General features: G+C 37.1%; 1 protein-coding gene across 1 annotated transcript in view; it reads left to right on the top strand.

Annotated features, from left to right (window-relative positions):
- TRIP11 (thyroid hormone receptor interactor 11) overlaps positions 1–21,567 on the top strand; it is a 61,427-nt gene that overhangs the window by 4,386 nt on the left and 35,474 nt on the right. The window contains 7 exon segments of the mRNA XM_063089768.1: positions 6,424–6,534; positions 8,897–9,175; positions 11,112–11,180; positions 15,880–16,045; positions 16,509–16,868; positions 20,007–20,044; positions 20,764–20,850. Of these exon segments, the coding sequence (XP_062945838.1) occupies positions 6,424–6,534; positions 8,897–9,175; positions 11,112–11,180; positions 15,880–16,045; positions 16,509–16,868; positions 20,007–20,044; positions 20,764–20,850 (1,110 nt within the window).

Below are 21,567 nucleotides of genomic sequence, written 5' to 3'. Positions count from 1 at the left end.
CTATTCTTTAATATTCCCATCTCTATTTCTATATGCTGGAAGTAGGAAAACTGCCAAATGTAGAAATGACTGTTACAAAAGTATATCATTATCAAGGATTTACTGTGTCCTAAGAGTGTGTTAAATTGCAGTCGTACATTTATTTAAGTATAATATGGAGACTGTAATTCTCTTTAATTTACAGCTTTTTAATTCCCAAACATTAAAATAACAATAATATTTGGATACAAAGCAGTTAAGAATATAGGTATAGCAAATTAATTTTACCATTTTATTCATTATTGGTCAAGTGTCTAGTAGTGACTACTTCTGGACATTGTACTTAATAGGGATGAGAAAAGCTTGGAAAAGAGTTCAAAGGAAAGCCATAAAGAAAATGAAAGGATTTAAAAGTAGTTTCTAGGGCCGGCCCCCTGGCTCACTTGGGTGAGTGCGGCACTGGGAGCGCCAAGGCCGCGGGTTCAGATCCTATATAGGGATGGCCGGTGGGCTCACTGGCTGAGCATGGTGCAAACAACATCGTGCAGAGGGTTGCAATCCCCTTACTGATTAAAAAAAAAAAAAAAAAAGTAGGTTCTATTGTAAAGGACTAAAGAAACTCAACTATTAACCTTGAGATAAGAACAGTAAGAGAACACTTAATAATTGTGTTTCAGCAAAAGATAGTCTTAGAGGACTGTGGTAAGCCTGTTTTCCTCTTAACTAAGCCCATAAAAAGAGAACATTGAATTTAGATATAAGAAAATATTTACTGACTAGCATTGTTGAACTCTGGTCTGGATTATCCAGGTGGGATTGTGGAATTTGAAAGTAGAGGGACCTCTCAGGAAGAACTGCAGTGGTATTCTGCTTCAGTACAAGATGGCAGTTTGGTGGCACTTAGAGATCTTAGCTAATACCTTAGTAATTACCTAATAAGTAAAGTAGGTGTGTTCCAGTGACAAACAGTTTCTTTGTACGGCCGAGATAGGAGTTCCTAAAGAAATCCTGAGAAAGCACTCATTGGCACAGATCCACCCAGAAAAATTAATGGGCAGAGGTGTGTGTGGTAGCATTAGCTTTGGTTAATTCACCAGTGTACATTTCGAGAAAAAAATAAATAAGGTTAACCTGCTCAATGAATGTCTGCTTTGTATTGAGCTTGAGAAGGGAGATAGAAGTCTTCTGTCCTTCTGTTGATCTCAGTTCTTTTAATGCCTCTCATAGAGTTATCATTGGACTATAGTAAGTATGATTCTAGTGTTTAGAAATATTTGTTTTTGATAAAACACCTCCAAATGCAAGCTAACTTTCTCATTTGGTGTTTATTCAAATACTAGAGGAAAAGAGACAATTGGACTTCCCAAGGGCTTATTTTCTAAGATAATTTTGACTATACATAATTCTCACCTTATGTGCTCACTTCATACCCTAAGCCCATATGTGACTGTGCAGTATATCTGTTCAAGACTTACTGCTTTAAGAGGATAAGTTGTAGATATGGCTGAATATTTTATTTGGTAAGTTTTCATATAGACAGAGGGCAGTGTTTTTTCAGAGGTTTTCCAAAGGAAATTAGATTTGCTTATAGATGTTAATATGTGTACCTGACTGAATTAGTTAGGATTCTTTAGTTCCAAGTAATAGTAACCAGCATAAGCTAATTTAACTTTCTGTATAGAAAGAAAAACAGTCATCACATTTACTGTCTTGGTCCAATCTCTTTATATTAAGTCATTTTACAAATAACTTACAGAAGTATGAATAAAGTAATGGTGAAAAACTTTATTAGAAATTTTAATAATAATTTAAATATAGCAAATCCAAATTTTTATTTCATATTTTTCTGGTTTTGAAACATAAACACACAAAATAGGCAGTGTTCTTTGAATTCAGTTAACTGCTTATTAACTCTTTCTTTGTGTTTTTTAAAATTAAATTTTTTATTGAAACATATTGATGGCACGTGTTAACTCTTAAGCTTAAATGAGAATGTTTCTATCTATCTTGTAAATACTGGTTCCAGATTTTAATTACTCCCCTAGTAGATTTTAGGTTATCATTACTTCTAATTCTTTTTTTTTTGACTGGTAAGGAAATCGAAACCCTCGGCATGGTGTGGTCTGCACCACGCTCAGCCAGTGAGCGCACCGGCCATCCCTATATTGGATCCGAACCCGCGGCCTCAGCGCTACCAGCGCCGCACTCTCCCAAGTGAGCCACAGGGCTGCCCCCTTTAAAAAAATTTTTTTTTGATCATTACTTCTAATTCTTGACTTGTGTCATTAAAACTGACAGTTTTGAAAACTTTAATGGCTCTTGGTTTTTTAAAAATTTTATCATAATTGATTACACATATTTTGGGGATTCTGTGTTGATGAAATCAATATTACTAGTATGTGTATTGTTACAAATTGTGCTTATTCTTTATGCCTCTTGTCCAATCTCTCCCTATCCCCCCTCCCTTCTCTCTCCCACCACTGATAACCCTAGATTTCTTCTCTCCCTCTGAAAGAATAATGGTTACTCAGTTGATTTGCTGCTTAGATGATCTGTCCAATGCTGACAGGTGTGTTCAGGTCCCTCAGTATTATCATAGAGCAGATGCTTCTTCTGTCGTTCTGGAATGGGCTTTGTGGAGAGAGACATCCTCTTCTTCTTCTTTTTTTTTTTTGTGTGTCTCTGCTGGTGACTCTCCTTGTGTCAATGCACTCCAGTGGCTGGTGGACCATCTATGTGGTGGTTATGGCATTTAGCCACTTTTGCGGCAACTGTGGTAGCTGTGGTGGGCCACCCACATGGAGGTGATGTTTCTGGCGTGTTCCTTGGCACTGGTGGTGTGCCTGGTTGTGGACAGGGGTCTGGTCTCTGGCTCCAAGCCCCAGGTCCCCTGATGGCCCCAAGGTGCTGGTGGTGTTCCTGGGCCGGAACTAATTTTTTGTCCTTTGCTTCTAAAATGAGCCAACTTCCTGTGGGAACCAGTACTTGAGCTGTGTTGTTGCACTAAATTGCTGCTTTGCTGCTGTTTCCCTAGGGAAGGCTTTTTGTGCAGCTCAGGGTTTAATGGTTGACCTTATAGGTACTTCTGGCTCTCCAGAGACCCAGTGCACCTGGATTGCATAGAAGGTCTGATCTGGGCCTGAATCTTGTCATCAAACTGCACCCCATGCAATTCTGCATTCCTGACCAGTCTCCTCTGAGTGGTCCTGTGCTGACTGGGGATCTAATTGGCTGTCCTTGCTGTGTCCCAGTTTTCTCCTAGTGGGCCCATCCCCCCCACCCACACTTCATGTGTGATGGGTCCTGCACGGGTCCCGTGCGATGACTTGCTGGCGTCTTAACGGCTCCCCTTTTTCAGCTGTTCTGACTCCTTGCTCCTGTGTGGGTTTACAGGAATCCTATTAGCAGTCTTGCTGTCCTGGGGGCCACCTAGGCCCTCTTCTCCTCTGCCACCTCCAAGCAACTCCATCTGAAGGGCACAGCTGTGGCTTCTACGGGTCCTGCTCCATGTGCTCAGCAGTTCCAGCCTTTAAGGCTGCCGTGGCCCAAAATCCTCCAAGCAGTTTTTTCTTTCTCTCATTGTGGCTTCTCCCACTTCATGAACTCCGTAGGTCTCTCCTCCTCTTCCCCTGAGCTCCAGTGGCCCAGCTTGGCTGTTGTTGCATTTTTATAGTTGTAGATTGGTTGATTTGTGGGAGAGAGTCCTCAGGATTTTGTTGATCACACAATGGCTGTCATCTTTGCTCCATAGTTACAAAGTATTTTTATTCTTATATTTATAAATACCAATTAGAGTGATCAATCCATTGAATTATTTTCATTTCTGTATCATCTGTTTCCTCCTAGTCATCTTTGTATACACAGCGGCCTTCAGCATTTGTCCATGAATGAACTGAATCAAGTAAATGTTGGAATACAAATGTTATACTTAATGAAAGAATACTGTCACATATTCATTAGGAAAATGGGACGGTTCAGGTCCTTGTCATAAAGTATTGCAGAATAAAATACTTTCTTATTGAATGGCTAATGTGAAAATCATATTTCCTTTTTGTTCTTAGAAATATATTGTTCATTCATCAGTTCTTGAGTTTGAGAAAATTTCATTTTGATAGTGCCATCTAGAGACTTGTTTGAGATTTTGCCTCTCTAGTCAGTTTCACCATTAGACTCTAGAGTGCTGCTTTCTGTCTCTTTGCATTCATCTTCAGAGTTGTCTAGTGATTGCGAAATGTTTTCCTCTGTCAGTTTTTTTTTCTTTGTCGAAAAATGAAAAATTCTGAATTTTCAACAAGGTTCAGTGAAAGCCAAAAAAAAAAAAAAAAAAACCTCCAAAGATATCTCAAAACTGCTGTTTACTTTTATAAACATGATGTCATACTTAGGGCAATGCGAACAGAAAACTGGTTATTTCACTATTACATGATTCTTCTAGGTGATTCCGTAAGTCTTCCATTTTCTTATTATTTTAGTCTTTTCCAGCATAGTTGGGAATAGTTGATAAATAATGATAAAATAAATCCTAGGATAATAAAATAGCAAAATGTTTCGGGATACAGAAAAAACAAGATCATTACAATCCCATGGATTATTCTTAGATTTATGAAAGGATCCAACATACCATTATGGTAATTGCAAGGTGGAATGAATTTTATTCTATTTTTAAAAGTGGGTAAATTTTTTGTTTGTTGGAAGACCTTTAAGAAAGAGTAATAGTCATTAATATCAATTCTTACAAATAGGACTGCTTTAAAAAGAAATTAAAGTTGGTACTAGTGGACCATGATAGTTTACCAAGTATTAAGCAGGATGAAATATTTTAAGAATATAAGTGTCTCTGGATTCCAAGAGCAGAAATGTAGGCACACTTTAGGAAGGGGCTGCAACTAGAAATGGAGGCCATCAGGAGTCTTTTTTCTCATTTATATTCTTCTCTGCTCTTCATCATGTGTATTTATTCTTTTTTCCTTTCAGTCCAGCCTCCTCTGCTACGTATTCCATGTGATAGAAAATATGACCCAGACAACTCTTAATATATTACAGGTTCAGCCCGATAAGGAGAATCTGTCCTTTATGTGTTTTCTCAACCTTTCTGACTCTCATATGGCTAGGGAGATGAGGGCAGACAACCAAGTAGATATTGACCAAATTCAAAGTTCTAGTTATTAGTCACAGTCAAATAACCTCAGGGTTTTTTTTGTGTTAAAAAGCCTAAAGTGGACTTTTATAGCCAGGTTTTGACTTCAGTATATTGTGTTATTCATTTATGTATGTTTTTCATATTAACAGCTCTCAGAAAATCATGCAAAAGCAGCCAATAGAATAGAAGGTAATTAGTTGTGTGACCATTGGTCCTGTTTCTTACTACTACTTCTTCAAGATAACCGAGGTCTGTGTTAGATTTCTGGGGCTAGAGTCCCAAACTAAGGTTTGTGGATGTTGTAATTATTCCTTTGATTTACTCCATTCGTTTTCTCTGGGAATTCATGAAATATTCCTAGACCGTAGTTTTCATGGCTGCTGACATCAGAAGTTCCTAGAATCTAAGAAAAAAAAGATGACATCCCAAAAGTGAAAAATTCATCATCTTCTGGCAGCTTCTTGCCCACCGTCAGTCTCCTTTTTCTCAGTCATCATTGTTAAACTGTGTAGATATATTAGTAGAATGCTTAGTAAATTATCTGTAATAACTTTTAAATTCTTTTTTGCAGAGAGTTTTAATGTCTATTTCTCTTGTCCCATTATATTCTTATTATGTTCATATTATGTTCATGACAAGGAGTGATAATAGGTTAAGATAATATTTATGTACATAATATTTGAGTAATTTTTTCATGTTTTCCAACATCTTAAAACAAAAGACTATGTATAATGTCTAGAGTCACTGAATTATTATATTTAGATTGTTTTGTATAGTTTTAACAGTAGTTTTTCAACAATCCCAGTAGTGATTTTCAGATTGGATTTTTCAGAGGTGCCTCAGGGGGTCTGGGGAACAAGGCAAGTAAGTAATGTGAGGCTTTAGCCTCCTACCTGTAATTCAGCCAGAAATCTTTTTTAAAAATATGCCTTAAAAAAGTTCTGCTGCTTGGGGAGGAAACAGAAGCTCAAACAGGTAATCTATTCATTCATTTACTAGACATGTATTATATGCTAGACACTGGGTATAGAAAGATGGGAGAAACATCAATCAGTGGCTTTTCTTAGCAGAAAATCAAACTCAGCAAAATGTTAGTTTTCCCCCTTTGGTTTAGAATTAGGCATATTCTGTATGAACATGCTCATGCATTTGTGTAATTTGAAAGTATATTTTAAAGGGCATAATCTGTCTGAGACCTTTTATATTTTTACATCATTTTTTATATGAAGCGATATTTTTTTCATAATACCATGCACATAACTTACAGTCTTCTTGTCGAAAATACTTTTTTCTTTGCTTTCTAGAATGAAAGTATGAAAAAACTTTGTACCAATCTGGAAGAGAAGCAAGAAGCCTCAGAGCTTCAAATAAAGCAGCAATCTACAAATTACCAAAATCAACTACAACAGAAAGAGGCAAAGATTTTTACAGTTACTTCATATTCATTTTACTGTAATGTATTTAGGAAGGTTTTTAAGAGTTATAATATAAATCAAGCTATCTTGATCCATAAAAATTTTGAAAGGGTGTTGAATTTAATAATTCCCGACTCATTTTGATAACACTAATTTAACAAGAACTTTCTAAGCTTTTCAACTAAGTTTATATTATATAAACTGACCTTTGTGGACTTTAATTTCTACTTTCCAAAAGAAGAAAAGTATTTATGTAAAATGTCTTCAGGCATGTGTTGCTTGTAATTTCTGATTTTATGAAACTTTAATTTGTCATATTTTCTTAAGTTGTTTTAAATCAGTGTGGTTATTCCTAATGACTTTTAAAAATGCTTTTGATTACAAGTGTTATTATTTGTTGTATTGGCATGTGTTTGATATTCCATGGAAAAAGAATATGAAATATAATTATACTGTTTTATAAATGTTTTTGTTTTCTTTTAATTTGATTGAAATGGTTGTTTTGAAATTGGCTTATGTTTTCTTTGCACTTCTGGTACTAGATATTGTATGATATAACCACTGTTATCCCGAATTCTTAAAATGTAGACTGTATCCCCAAGTGTCATGCTGTTATTGAATTCTCTTTAGTGTTTAGTACATAAGTGGAGTCCACTAAATACTTATACTTGTACTGAATTTAACCATTTTATTAGCCAGATCATTTGGGTGTTTTTCAGTTTATGGATTTAAATGTTCATGTCTACCATAACTTAGTATTTAGGTGTTTTCAATTTAGATATATTGATTTCTAGTACCTTCAGTGGCATGCTAAGGTTAAAAATAAAAATATACCACATTAAAGATAAATATAAAATTTAAAATAGAGCTTAATTTTTTAATCTATTGGGAATTTGATAATTTCATAATACAATAAAGATAAATTACTTCAAAAATAAAATGAATATGGAAAAGCAAAGTTACAGGTTCAAATTAAAATTACAAGCCCACTTACTGCCAAATTGCTTTAAAACTCTTTAAACCCTACTCATTGATTTTTGTACTTATGGACTGGTAGCAGACATTCATGGCATCAGTCCATGGACCACACTTTGAGTAGCACTGACTTATAGACATTACGATAGAATAGTAGTTCCTACCCAGGGCTTTACAGCTGAACCATTAGTGACACTTAAAAATACACATGCTTATGCCCCCCAGGAGATGCAGATTTAGTGTACTGGGAAGGGGCCCTGGTACTGGTAATTTTCAAAGCTCCATAGATGATTCTGATGCTTACCCCAAAGTTGAAAACACTGCTGTGGGAAATTTTGGCTTTTTATTTTCTACTTAACTATTGATATTAGAGAGCACAATAAGCATTCAAGTTTGCAAATGTGTCTTTGTTATTAAAGCTTGCACTGTGTAACTCAACAATTTGATATAAATGTCTGTTGTATAAGGACAACTTTTTGTGTTAATGCTACATATTTAAAAATTGTGTATTTCAGTACTTTTTACTAGGATGAAAGCTAATATGTGATTGTATAAAACTGCTCTTTTCTGAATCTATTTGCTACCCTCATTGTGATGTTCATATTCCCCCAAAATCCAATTTATTTCATATCATTTTTGAAAAGATGAATGAAATTTGTGTAGTACTCTAAATCTCCCTTAGGGAAGGGTCTCTAATATGAAAAACCTGTTTGTTATGACATATGACATAAATGTGTTTGGTTTTTGTTTATCTAATTGCTTAACTTTACTCATGTAGAAATACTGTTACTTGTTGGCTGTTTTTTTAGTATCGCATTTTCCTTAGTTGTGGCAGAGTGTCTTTTGGACTAGTTTGAGTTCTTCATAAAAGGCTTATAACAGTTCTCTCTAGATTACTCACTTGTGTTTTTAGTAATCTTTCATTCCGAATGGATGTGGCATTATGGTAGATTCTGTGTTCATAATTTCTTTGAGGCTGTGACTTGGTGTCCAATACATAAACTGACACAGGTTTCATTTTCTTATCATTTTAAGGTTTGATAATCACAAACAGAACCCTAAGAAATTGCCTATAGTACCCCATACATAGACAATAGAAAACCCACGTTTAACTGAGAAGTTCATTGCTTTAGTTAACATGTGAGTGAAATTCTGATCTTATACCATTTGAAACATTAACTGTGATTTCACTCTGGTGATCATGTTTGTTTTTTAAATAAGCATGTTATGGATAGGATGTTATAGAAGATGTGGGTTCAGTTAACAGAGTACCATTATAGGATAATCTTAAATAAATTATTATACCTTTTAATATTATTAATTTATAAAAAGGTTAATATGGTTATTTTAAAGTACTTTCTCTAAAACATGGATTATAAATACATAGATCGAAATCAGCCGTCATAAAGCAAGACAGATTGCGCTGCAGGATCTGTTGCTGAAACTGCAGTCAGCCACTCCGTCAGTACATTCAGGAGCTGGTGGTATACCAGCAACCACTGCATCTTCTTCATTCAGCTGTGGGATCAGTCATCATGCCTCAGCTTTCCGCGATGATGACATGAACTTTGGAGATGTTATTTCATTACAACAAGAAATAAACAGATTGTCAAATGAAGTTTCAAGACTCGAGTCTGAAGTTGGCCATTGGAGGCATATTGCTCAGGTAGTTAAAATTTTCATGAGTTTTTGAAAATAGTAAAAATACTGACATTATATGAATAGATATATAGAGAGCTCTTGGTATTAGAAAGTACTGTGGGCTAGGAAATAGAAAATCTGTACTCTAATTCTGCCAATGACTTTCTTTCTAAGTGATTTTAGTCAGGTCATCTTTCTCTTTCAGCCTTAGTTTTCCCTTCTGAACAATATTTGGAAACAATTTTCCAAAAAGAATTTAAAGAAACATCCATTTTTTAAAAATAAAAAGTTTCAAGTCCAGGACTCAAAAGAGATAAAAATTGAATTGCTGTTGATTGAACCAGCACCTTTTCCACTGGAATCCCTGAAGGCTTCTCTGGTGGAAACATCAGGAGTCTGTAGCACCGTGTTTGATCCTGCTTGCTTAGATGATGTCTTAGGTTTCTTTTAGCTCTAGGTATGTGTATAGTGAAATCTGATAATTGGATTATAAAATAAATTAAACTATTTTGTGTTGTTTCTCATGCATTAGAAATTAATTCCTTGCTATTTTGTGCTGTAAACTTTCTCCCAAGGAACACTATTTTTCTTACATATTAGAGTTCATGGAGTTTGTCAGTAGACATGAGACCTGGAATAAACTGGAGCACTGTTCATTTGGATTTAATTTCATCAGTGTAGAAAAAAACAAAGTATTTAAATAGACTATTTTTCTATCTTTTTGTGAATTTAATCTAGTTATGTAAAGGAGAAATCATCCCAATTAAAATGATCTCTTTCCCAAGTTGCTAGACAGTCCCAGTACCCAAAATAAACCTTAGAAAGGCTGATTTGTTTGTCCATCTTATCTCCAAAAGGTAGTAGTTCTTAAACTTTGTATCTGTAAGAATATCCTGGGGAACTTGATATTGTAGATTCTCTGGCCTGTCTTCAGAGATTTTGATTTAGTAGCCTTGGAAACTCCATTCAAACAAATAATTACCCCAGGTGACTCTGATGATCTGAGGAACACATTTTAAGAAACACTGCTTAGGTAAGATTTCAAAGGGAAGTGATGGGCTTTTGTTATGTTCACTTTAGCATATCTTAAATGATTTACTGTATGACAGATCTGTGCTGAAATAAAAAGGTGAAAAAAATTGGAACCTTTCAGGACTTAATTTTCTAGCAAGGCATAATAAAAATTATTTGTATTGCACTTTACAAGATGCTTCCATATTTATTATCACAATACATATTATGTTATCCTGATAACTATGTGACAAATTTATTACCTCTATTTTGGAGATAAGGAAACTAAAAGTTAAAGTAATACACCCATTTTCACAGTGATTAAGTTATGATCCAAAAACATCTTTTGACTCCAAAACCTGTGTTCTTTCCATTATACTGTGTTCCTTCTTTCAGCCCTAGAGCAGCTTTTAGTTTATTAACATGCTATATAGTAAATGTTAATGAACATAAATAACCAACATACAGCTTAGAATGAGAAGAATCCAAAAGTTCTTTAATTTACTTGTCATACCAAAAATTATTCTGTCTTGGAGTAGAGATCTTCTGGGTAACATCATTTAAAAAAAGTTTTTACTTGGATCATTATTAGCATTAATATTGGGTAATTTCCATTTTAGAAATTTCTTTTTAAAAAGCTGCTCAATTATCCTCACATTTGCATTTTGTTAGCTAAATAAAATATTCTTTGATTTTTTCTTCTTAACATTAGCTATTTTATAAAACCATTGTCTCTCCAATCAGTTAACAAATTCTCAAATATGATACCTTTTATTTATTGTATATTGCTATTGTACTAGGTTCTCTAAAAGATGCTTGGCATTCATTAATCATAATCTGTCTGAGAAATGCCCCTTTTTTGAAAAGTATCTGTTAATAAAGTTAGTTTGCAACTTCCTATTTAAAAAAAATCAGTGTAATTATTTTCTAATTCTCTTTTTCTGAGCTAGACTTCTAAAGCACAAGGAACACATAGCTCTGATCAAAGAGAAATCTTCAAACTACAAAATGTCATTAAGGTAATCAGATTGCTGATTCACAGTTGCTATTATACATCTAAAATCTTATTAATCGCATAAGCCTATTGTATTAGTCTGTTTTGTATTGCTATAATAGAATACTTGGAACTGGGTAATTTATAAAGAAAATGAAATTTATTGCTTACAGTTTCTGAGGCTGGGAAGTCCAAAGTCCATCTGATGGTGGTGACAGTGACCCAGCGGTCTCACATTGCGAGATGGTGGAAGCAGAGAGAGATCAGAGATTAAGACAGACTCTCCTCTTCTTTTTAAAGCCCTCAGAACCACACCCCTAACCACCATTTTTAATCCATTCCCTCCAGTGTGGTCCTACAATCCAATCACCTCCTCAAGGCTCCACCTTTCTATTACCATAATAGGATTTCCCACCCTCTTAACAGTCACAGTGTGGGCTAAGTTTCTAATACAAAAAACTTGGAGACAATTCAAGCTTCAGGGAGTTTGGGGGGGATGTAATTCAATCCACTACATTCCACCCCTGGCTCCCCCAAACTCATGTCCTTTTCACATACAAATACATTCATTTCATCCTCAAAGTCTTAACTTGTTTCAACTCAAAAGTCCAAAGTTCAAAGTCCCATCTGTGAAATTCAAAACAAGTTATCTACAATGGTGGGACAAACAAAGGGTACATATTCCCATTCCAAAAGGGAGAAATAGGCCAAAAGAAAGGTGTGACAGGTCCCAAACAAGTCTGAATCCCAGCAGGGCAGGCATTAAATCTCACAGCTGGTGAATCATACACCTTGATTCTGTGTTCGGTGTCCTCTGCATGCCGGTGTGCAGTTGTGTCCCCAAGTCCTCAGGCAGCTCTGCCCCTATGGCTTTCCTGGTTGCAGGCCACACTTCAGCTCTACGAGGCTGGGGTTCTACTTTGGTAGCTCCACAGGTCTGGGGCCTCCATGGTGGTCCCGCTCTCCTGGCTCCAGTAGACATGGAGCTTTTGGGGTTTTTCTGCTGCAACTCTGACCCCACATTTCCACTTAGCATTGCTCTAGCAGACTCACTGCAGTGAATCTACCCCTATGACAGATCTCTTCCTGGGGTGCCCAGACTTTTCCATACATCCTCTGAAATTGGGGTGGAGACTCCCAAACCTCCACAGCTCTAGCATTCTACAATCATGCAGACCTAATACCATGTAGATGCCGCCAAGGCTTCCAGCATGTATCTTCTAAACCTGCAGGTCCAGCTACACCCAGGGCCAATTTAGCGATGGCTGCAGCAGCCGCAGCAACCGCAGCAGCCGGGATGCTGGTGCTGGAAGCCACTTCCCGAGATGGCCCTGGGCAGTGAGCCTCTGGAGGGTGCCTCAGGCCTGGTAGTAAAAGTCTCAGTTATGAAATTATATTTGTTTCTTTTTTAATATTTTGTATTCTCTTTATTTTTCATGACAAGTATGGTATATAAAAATCTCAAAAATCTTTTTTTGTTTGTGTATTTGTGTGTGGCTGGCTACAGGGATCCAAAATCATTTGATTTTGAACATTTATTAGTTAGTTTATATTTCATAAGTCTCTATACTTGACTGTATCTCATAAAACTATCTTTATTAAAACAGAATTCCAAGGTTATTAAAGTTTCAAGATGTAAGATTAAAGGCTATTGACAAAATAAAATGCTAATATTATTCATTGTAAAGAATTGTTTTTACTTCATTGGTAAAATACTTTATTGCTACTTTGTGTCGATTATATTTCTTTTAAGATAATTATTAGTTACATATATTTATTTTGTCAATGAATTGATTTCAGTGTCTAAATTACTGTCAGATACAGAATTTTTAGTTTTTGCTTTTATTATTATTATTATTATTATTTTAATTTTTATTGACTCTAAATTGATTATACATATTTTGGGGGTTCAATATTGAGATATGTTGATCAAACCAATATTACTAGCATATATATTGTTACAAATCATAATTATTCTTTATGCCCCTTGTCCAATCTCTCCCCATCCCCCTCTCCCACCCCCTCTACCCTCTAATTACCCTAGATTTCTTCTCTCCTTCTGAAAGAATAATGCTTACTTTGTTGATTTGTTTCCTAGATGATCTGTCCAGTGCTGACAGGGGTGATCAGGTCCCCCAATATTATCATAGAACAGACGCTTCCTCTGTCACTCTGGAACGGGCTTTGTGGAGAGAGACATCCTCCTCCTTTCTTTATGTCTGTTGTTGACTCTCCTTGTGTCAGTGCACTCCAGGGAATGGCAGACCATCTGTGTGGTGGTTGTGGCATCCAGCTGCTTTCGCAGTAGCCATGGTTATTTTAGTGGCTGTGGTGGGCCACCCACATGGAGGTGATGTTTTTGGCATGCTCCTTGGTGCTAGCAGTGTCCCTGGTTGTGGGGCGTGTTTGGTCCCCATCTTCATGCCTTGGGTCCATGCCTCAGGTCCCTGGGTGGGCCCCAAAGCGCTGGCACAGTGTGCCTGGTTGTGGGAGGGGTTCCGGTCCCCAACTCCATACCCCGGGTCACTGGGTGGGCTCCAAGGCGCTGGCACTGTATGCCTGGTTATGGGCAGGGGGTCCGGTCTTCTTCCCCATGCCTCAGGTACCTGAGTTGGCCCCGAGGTGTTGGCGGCATGCCTGGATGTGGGAGTGCGGTCCAGTTCCTGGCTCCAAGCAGCGGGTTCCCAGGTAGGCCCCAAGGTGCTGGCTGTGTGAGTGGGTGTGAGTGGGGGTCCTGTCCCCGTCTCCATGCCTCATGTCCCCAGGCAGGCCCCAATGCACTGGTGGTGTGCCTGGGCCGGAACTAATTTTTCGTCCTTTGCTTAGTTCTAAAATGGGGGAACTTCCTGTGGGAACCAGTTCTTGAACTCTGTGGTTGAGCTAAATTGCTGCTTTGCTGCTGTTTCCCTAGGGAAGGCTTTTTGTGCAGCTCAGGGTTTAATGGTTGACCTTACAGGTACTTGCAGTTCTCCAGAGACCCAGTGCACCTGGGTTGTGTAGAAACTCTGACCTGGGCCTGAGTTTTTTCATCAATCTGCACCCCCTGCAATTCTGCATTCCCGCCCAGTCTCCTCTGAGTGGTCCTGCGCTGATTGGGGGCTGATTGGCTGTCCTTGATGTGTACCAGTGTTCTCCTGGTGGGCCTGTCTCCCCCACCACCCATGCTTCAAACACTTCCAATGGGACAGGCTGTGCACCGGTCCCTCGCGATGACTTACTGGCCTCTGAATGGCTCCCATTTTTCAGCTGTTCAAGCTCCTCACTCCTGTGTGGGTCCACAGGAACCCTATTAATGGTCTTTCTGTCCTGGGGGCCACCAAGGCCCCCTTTTCCCCTGCCACCTCCAAGTAACTCCATCTGAAGGGCACAACTGTGGCTTCTGCTGGCTCCTGCTCTGTGAACTCAGCAGCTTAAGCATTAAAACAGCGATGACCTGAAACTCTCAGAGCAGTTTTTTCTTTCTCTCATCGTGGTTTCTCCCACCTTCATGAACTCCGTAGGCCTCTCCTCCTCTTCCCCTGAGCTCCAGTGTCCCCACTTTGGCTGATGTTACATTTTTATAGTTCTAAATTGGTTGATTTGTGGGAGAGAGTGATGCTGGGGACTGTCTATTCCACCATCTTGACTGGAACTTCCTGCTTTTATTATTATTACAACACTTGTTTGGGGGGGGACCAAAGTCTGACCTGTGTTTGAATGTTCATTGTGTTATTTACCATCTGTGTTACTTAGGGCAAGTTACTTAACCTTTCCAGGCTTCTGTTTTATCATCAGTAAAGTAGATATCATCTTAATACCTACCTTGTAGGATTGTTTTGAGGTTTATATTTTTATTTATTTATTTATTTATTTATTTATTTATTTATTTATTTATTTATCATTTATCATTTATTTATTTATTTATTTATTTATTTATTTATAACATATAAAGCTGTTAGCCCAGTGCTGGCACATAAATAAGTGCATAGGAGTAAAGAATACCTATACTTATTTTCTCAGGAAGTAGAAGCTAATTTATAGATTAGGATTCTTGGTTAGCAGTAAAAACTATCTCTAGCTAAGTAAAGGAAAGGAGGATTTACTGGAAGGACCTGGTGTAGTCTATCTATAGGACTGGAGGAAGAGATGAGTATTCTGGCCACAGGAAGGACAGGAGTGGGGACAGTGTCAGGAATCTAGGTAGTGGGATACAGCAGACAGATTCTTGAAGGTGCAGCTATCATAAAGCTTCCCGTCCAACCAATTTCTCTCTTTCGAGGACTCAGCTCAAGATCTAGGTTCCTGGGAGAGACACTGGTCTTCTCTACTTGGGTAGCAAGGCACCTTCATTGACAATTTGGAATTCCCATCAAGACTGGTAGATAGAAAGGCTGAGTGAGAGGATGGGGATAGTAGGATAACAGATACAGATTGGCCAGAGGGTTGATAGCTGGCATTGGTGGAATATGTCATTAGGAAAAGATATTTTTGCTTATCTTTTGTTTCAGTATTTTCTTGCTGGTGTTCTCTCTTTAAAAGTAGAAAAACTGTTTTTAAGGCCTTAGAAGGGAAAGGGTGTAGTCTTTCAGAATTGTCCTAATTTAGGGCCTGTGTTTAAATTCTTTTCAACCTTGACATATTCAGAGAATTATTTTAATAAAATGGACTTTCAGACAACAATAAAATAAATAGCTTAGGTAAATTTATTGATCATAAACATGGTTAACTTTGTTTTATTTTTTAAGGAACTTAAACAGAACCGAAGTCAGGAACTTGATGACCATCAACATGAAATGTCAGTATTGCAGAATGTACATCAACAGAAATTGACACACATGCATCATCAGTATCAAGAGGATTTATGCTACTATGAAGAATGGATTGAAGAACTCAAAAACCTATTACAAGAAGGTTATTAGTTTTATTAATTTAACATGTTAGATGACATACTTAAATGACAATTCTAGCACTCTGAGATCAGGACACTGCTATAAATTTGCACTAAGTTCTAAAGAATGAGTAAATGGCTAGCTCTGCTTGTCTACCAGAAATTTGCTATGGCACCACTACTTTCAAGATTTTGCAAAAATGGAAAGGTCCTTTTGCATTTGTGGTAAATAGTTATAATTCATAGATTTTTTTTTTTTTTTGCATTGTTTGGTAGTCATATTTTACTTTCTTTCAAACTCAGGTACATAGGTTTTTTAGTAGGTGATTCAAATCCTGTGTTTCCCCATGCTTAGTTTATTATAGTAATTTAATTTTTCTTTTTAAGCTTTTCAAGTTCTGAGCTCTTAAATCTTAGTTATAAATAGCAAGCTATTTACTTCTTAATTCTTAACATTTGATATCCTTGACTTTATCTATATTTTAGGTGGCTCAGGAGTTACAGGAACTGATCACTCTAAAATCTATGAGATGCAAAAAACTATTCAAGTTCTACAAACTGAAAAAATGGAATCTGCAAAAAAAATTGAAGAACTTGAGGATAAAATAAAAGATGTAAATGAAAAATTATCTTCTGCAGAAAATGACAGAGATGTTTTAAGGAGAGAACAAGAAAAACTAAACATGGAAAAGAGACAAATAATTGAAGAATGTGAAAGCTTGAAACTGGATTGCAGTGCATTGCAATCTTATGGTATGAAGCAAAGTGATTGTGTGACAGAAAAGGAAAGAATTCTTCCACAGAGTACATCAGTGGAAGAAGTGGTCACACTACAAGCACTGCCTGGTATAAAATGTTTGGAACTTATTTTAGACTGGTATTTCATTGCACAATAGTTGTTTTTAAACACTTGAATAAATGAATACTTCTTGGAAATGGAGTATTCATGGAAACAACTTTGAGTAATTTGAGAATTGTTTGGTTTGGATTCAGTGCCATAGTTAATAATAGATCACAAATAGGAATTTTCTCCTAAAAATGGTTAAGTATTGGCTTGGTGTTTCTCAACCTACCTTCATTATCCTTTTATTTACATGTAACTCATTGATTTAGGAGGCCATGCAGATATCTGAGAAAAGTTTATGTACATTGACTTTTTTGGGAGGAGGTAAAGGTCTCTTTCTTGTCATCTATATTGAATACTTCCTGTAACTCATCAGGGCCCAAACCCTCCAGTTAAGGAATGCAGTCTTTCTTCTTCAAAAATCTGTTGGTACCTTTTGAAATGATGATCTATATCGAGCAAAGGCCTGAGTAATAAGAGCCATAGATCTTCTGCCACTTTCCATGCTAAAGATGATATTTATAGTATTGGATGAAATACACCAGTATGCATTCATGGCAGGAAAACATAATGGGAACTCTTCCGCTGAAAAGATGCATTTCATTTTGTACTTTGTCCTTCTCTCACACAATCAACTCTCACTTTTTGAATTCACGCATTTCTGCCCTGGAGGTTTCCAGCCCTTGTGTGCTTGTGACCCCCCCACATCTGTATCCCTCAACCAGTTGTTTATCATGAGTTCCTGATCTGTATGGCCAGTTCTGTATATACCAGATGGATTTTCTAACTAAAGTTAAGTTTAAAGTAAAGTCACCGTGTCCTTTTCCACCTCCTCTTCCTTTCCATAACTTAGTGATTGGTAGCATTTTTCCAGTCTCCCAAAACTGAAAGCTTGAAGTCATCACCTAGCAAGTCCTGTAGGTTCTGTTTCCTTAGCTTTTCTCTGATTCAGTGATACTTTGGGATTGTATCCCATAGGAGCTCTAGGGTTTCTCACAGGTTCATCAGTCCTGGGAGCTGCCATGCAGGCAAAGTGCAATGGGAGTCTGGACTTCTTTCTCAGTTGGCTTCAATCGAAGTAGCTCTGCTCTTTTTTTTAAAAAAAAAAATTATTTATCTATCATGTTGGGTGATCCATATGAGTTTATTTGCTTAAAAAACAAACCTACTGCCCTAGACTTTCTCCTTTTTTCCATTTTTGTTGCCATGGAATCACTTCAGCCAATCATAATTGCTTTTTGCCTATGTTAACTATAGCAGATCTCTTAGTGGAGCAGGATAACATAGTGGTTGAGAACTTGACTGGGTTGGAATACAGCTCTATTGCTAACTAGCTGACCTGGGACAAGTTAGTTAACATCTATTTGCCTTGGTTTTTTCACTAACAACATTGAGATAATAATAGTAACTTCTTTATAGTTGTTGTAGTGGTAATGAGGATTATAAGAGTTAGTTACTAGCTGCACATTCTCTTTAGGACAGTGTCTGGCCAATAGTGTTATAAAAGCGTGAGCCATTTTTATTCTCTGGTCTCCATGATTCCTTCTTCAATCCATTTTTTCCATTCTGCAGCCAGAATAATTTTTCAGAAATGAAAAGCAAGTTATTCCCTTGCTTTTACCTTTTTTAAAATTTGGTTGCTGACTGGTTTGCTGATCTGAACACCTTGACCTTGGTGTTACCAGCACTGTGTGCCAACCAACTGAGCAACCAGCCAGTCCTTAACAGTTGTAGTCTCCCATGTGGGAAGATTAAGTTTTAATTCTTTAATTTATTTTTTGGGCCCCTGGCCAATATGAGAATCCAAACCCTTGACCTTGGTGTTCTAATACCATGTTCTAACTAACTGAGCTAACTGGCCAGCCCCCATTCCCATGTTTTTAGTACTTTGTGGATCCCTGTGAACTTCAGGATGAAGTCTAAACTTCTTAGTTGGACATGTAATGTCCATCATGATCTGGTCCCTGTCTGCCTCTTTTGTTTCCACTCTTCCCATTCTCCTCACATTCTGAGCTTTAGCCATATTGAACTTTCTATAGCTTCTGAAACCAATAGTGTTGCCTCTTTGCTCTGTTGCCTTTGCTGGTTTCTCTGTGCGGACTGTTGCCATGTTTCTTTTAGCTAACTCTTACTATTTTGATTCAGTATGGGTATTACCTCAACTGGGAGGTTCCTAGCACTGCCACTTCCCTGGCCCCATTGGCTCCCCCTAGTCTGGATTACGTGTTTGCCTTTTTTTCTCTCATAGCACCTTGTACTCACTGTATCACACTGTATTGTAATCATATATTCACTAGTTTTCCTTCCCCTATGAATTGTAAGCTCTTTCAGAGCAAGGACTAAATTTTTACATCTTCTGGTCTAGCACCTGGCCTCAGTATTCAGTATTTCTTTGAATGAATGTCAAATGTATTACCTCAGCTGAACTCATGGTACTGTCTTTGTGTTCCTCTTCCAGAATCTCTTCTATTTATGGATCTATCTATACTACCAGATTGAATGGCCTTTTATTCATGTCTAAATCACTTTAGATAATAGATACTATTGTATTGTTGTTGTATAAATATATATTTATTGCTTTTAAGGGTTTTTTTCCCTTCAGTCTTAGACTTTATGCTGTTTTCTGCTACCCAAACTAATTAACTCATTTTGAAATGTAGTTGTTAGTATTTTTATCAAGGTGATAACTTATGACTCATTCAGAGTACAATCATAGTTCTTTCTTATACTTTTCCATAGAATTGGATTTTAACATTTTTTTTTAAACATGACCGATGAGGGGATCTTAACCCTTGACTTGGTGTTGTCAATACCACGCTCAGCCAGTGAACTAACTGGCCATCCCTATGTAGGGATCCGTACCCGCGGCCTTGGTGTTATCAGCACCAGACTCTCCCAAGTGAGCCACGGGCCGGCCCTTAACATGGTTTTTAACTGGCATTTATATTATGATTTCTTTGGTATGATCAAAATAGAAATACAAAACAACAAAAATGCGCTTCACTTGGAACCGTTAGCACTTGTTAATTAAGCTTATAAATATACTTTGTTTTAATTGGGTTGCATTTCTTAGTTTAATATAGGAGGTAATAAGTTATTTTAAATTATTTTAATGTCAGGGTCATTTGTTGTTTTTACAGATGCTGAAAATGAAATGAGACTGAATAGTTTAAACCAGGTAAACTCATTTTAAGGGAGACAGTTTTTGACATTGGTGTACCAAGAAAAAGTTTTTCGATTTATTATAGGTGCTTTTTTTTTTTTTCACAAATTCATGGGAATTTATCCTAAGAACTTTCATTTCAATGATTTTGTTTGCTGATTAATAAACCTTTTGCATCACAAATTGACATGATTTCAAAAGTTGCATGATTGAAAAATACAGGTATATCTTTTTGAAGATTAATTTGACAAATGTTCTGTGTGTAGAGACAGTGGAAGCAGATCCTATACCGAAGTGAGGAAAGCATTTTGATTTTCCTTGTTGAATTCGAGGAGTTGTTTCTATTTCTAATAGTTACAAGTTACTTTGTAAATAAAATAAATATACGTATATATTTTAATATAATAAAGAGATCTATAAGAATGTCTAAAATGAGTGGCTTTTAAGATGGTTCAGTGTAGAATTCTTATAATTTTTATATATCACTAAAAAATTAGGAACACAGTTACATAATTTGCCTGCTTTTTTGTAAACTGGAAATTTCTTGTTATCTGAAATCACTGCTTTAACATTTTTTTTTTTTTTTTTTTTTCCGTGACCGGCACTCAGCCAGTGAGTGCACCGGTCAGTCCTATATAGGATCCGAACCCGTGGCGGGAGCGTCGCCGCACTGCCAGCGCAGCACTCTACCAAGTGCGCCACGGGCTCGGCCCACTGCTTTAACATTTTTGTAGGATAACAATCTCACTGAAGAGAATGTGAACCTTAAAGTGCACATCCACGTTTTGGAAAAAGAGAATTCATTATTGAGCCAAGAAAAGGTGGGTACTGTAAAAAATGGTTCAGAATTAAAATGGTGTGTATATTATTATTAGTTTACAGCTAATGGCCAGTTTATATCAAAACTGAGAGTCCTCTGAATAAAACTGATCTCATTGATGCTTGTCAGGCCATTTTGAAATACCTAGATAAGGTTAAGGGTATGAGAGACTGGCCAGAGTTTATGTTTAGAGATAATCCAGTAGGCCCACAGATGTGAGCAGAAAAGATAGGTACAGGCCCTATTTTGGTTTCTGATGAAGGCCTGACAGCAGCAGCATGCACAGGTGGGTCCAGAGGTCTGAAGGGGCATACTGTAATAACTGTAGCTACTGCTTACGTGCTCCAGAATGTGTCTATTGTGGTGGACAGGATTTCTTTGTGGTGAGGGCTTAAGAGGGACAGTTTCAGTGGTAGAAGTAGGGTCTTTCTTGTATATGTTGGTAGCAAGAGGTCTGAAGGGGCATACTGTAATAAATGTAGCTACTGCTTACGTGCTCCAGAATGTGTCCATTGTGGTGGACAGGATTTCTTTGTGGTGAGGGCTTAAGAGGGACAGTTTCAGTGGTAGAAGTAGGGTCTTTCTTGTATATGTTGGTAGCAAGGATGGAATTCTTGGAATTAAAATTCTGTATGGGGAGAGGTATTCTTAGGTCTGTACCACTTGACAGTAATTCCTTGGCTAAGGCAGGTGCTTAAATATGGGACATTTGTAAGCT

Source organism: Cynocephalus volans, chromosome 3 (assembly GCF_027409185.1).
Source record: "Cynocephalus volans isolate mCynVol1 chromosome 3, mCynVol1.pri, whole genome shotgun sequence".
Taxonomy (NCBI): Eukaryota; Metazoa; Chordata; class Mammalia; order Dermoptera; family Cynocephalidae; genus Cynocephalus; species Cynocephalus volans.
The sequence above is the reverse complement of the archived record's forward strand: the minus strand, read 5'-3'. Positions and strand labels throughout refer to the sequence as shown.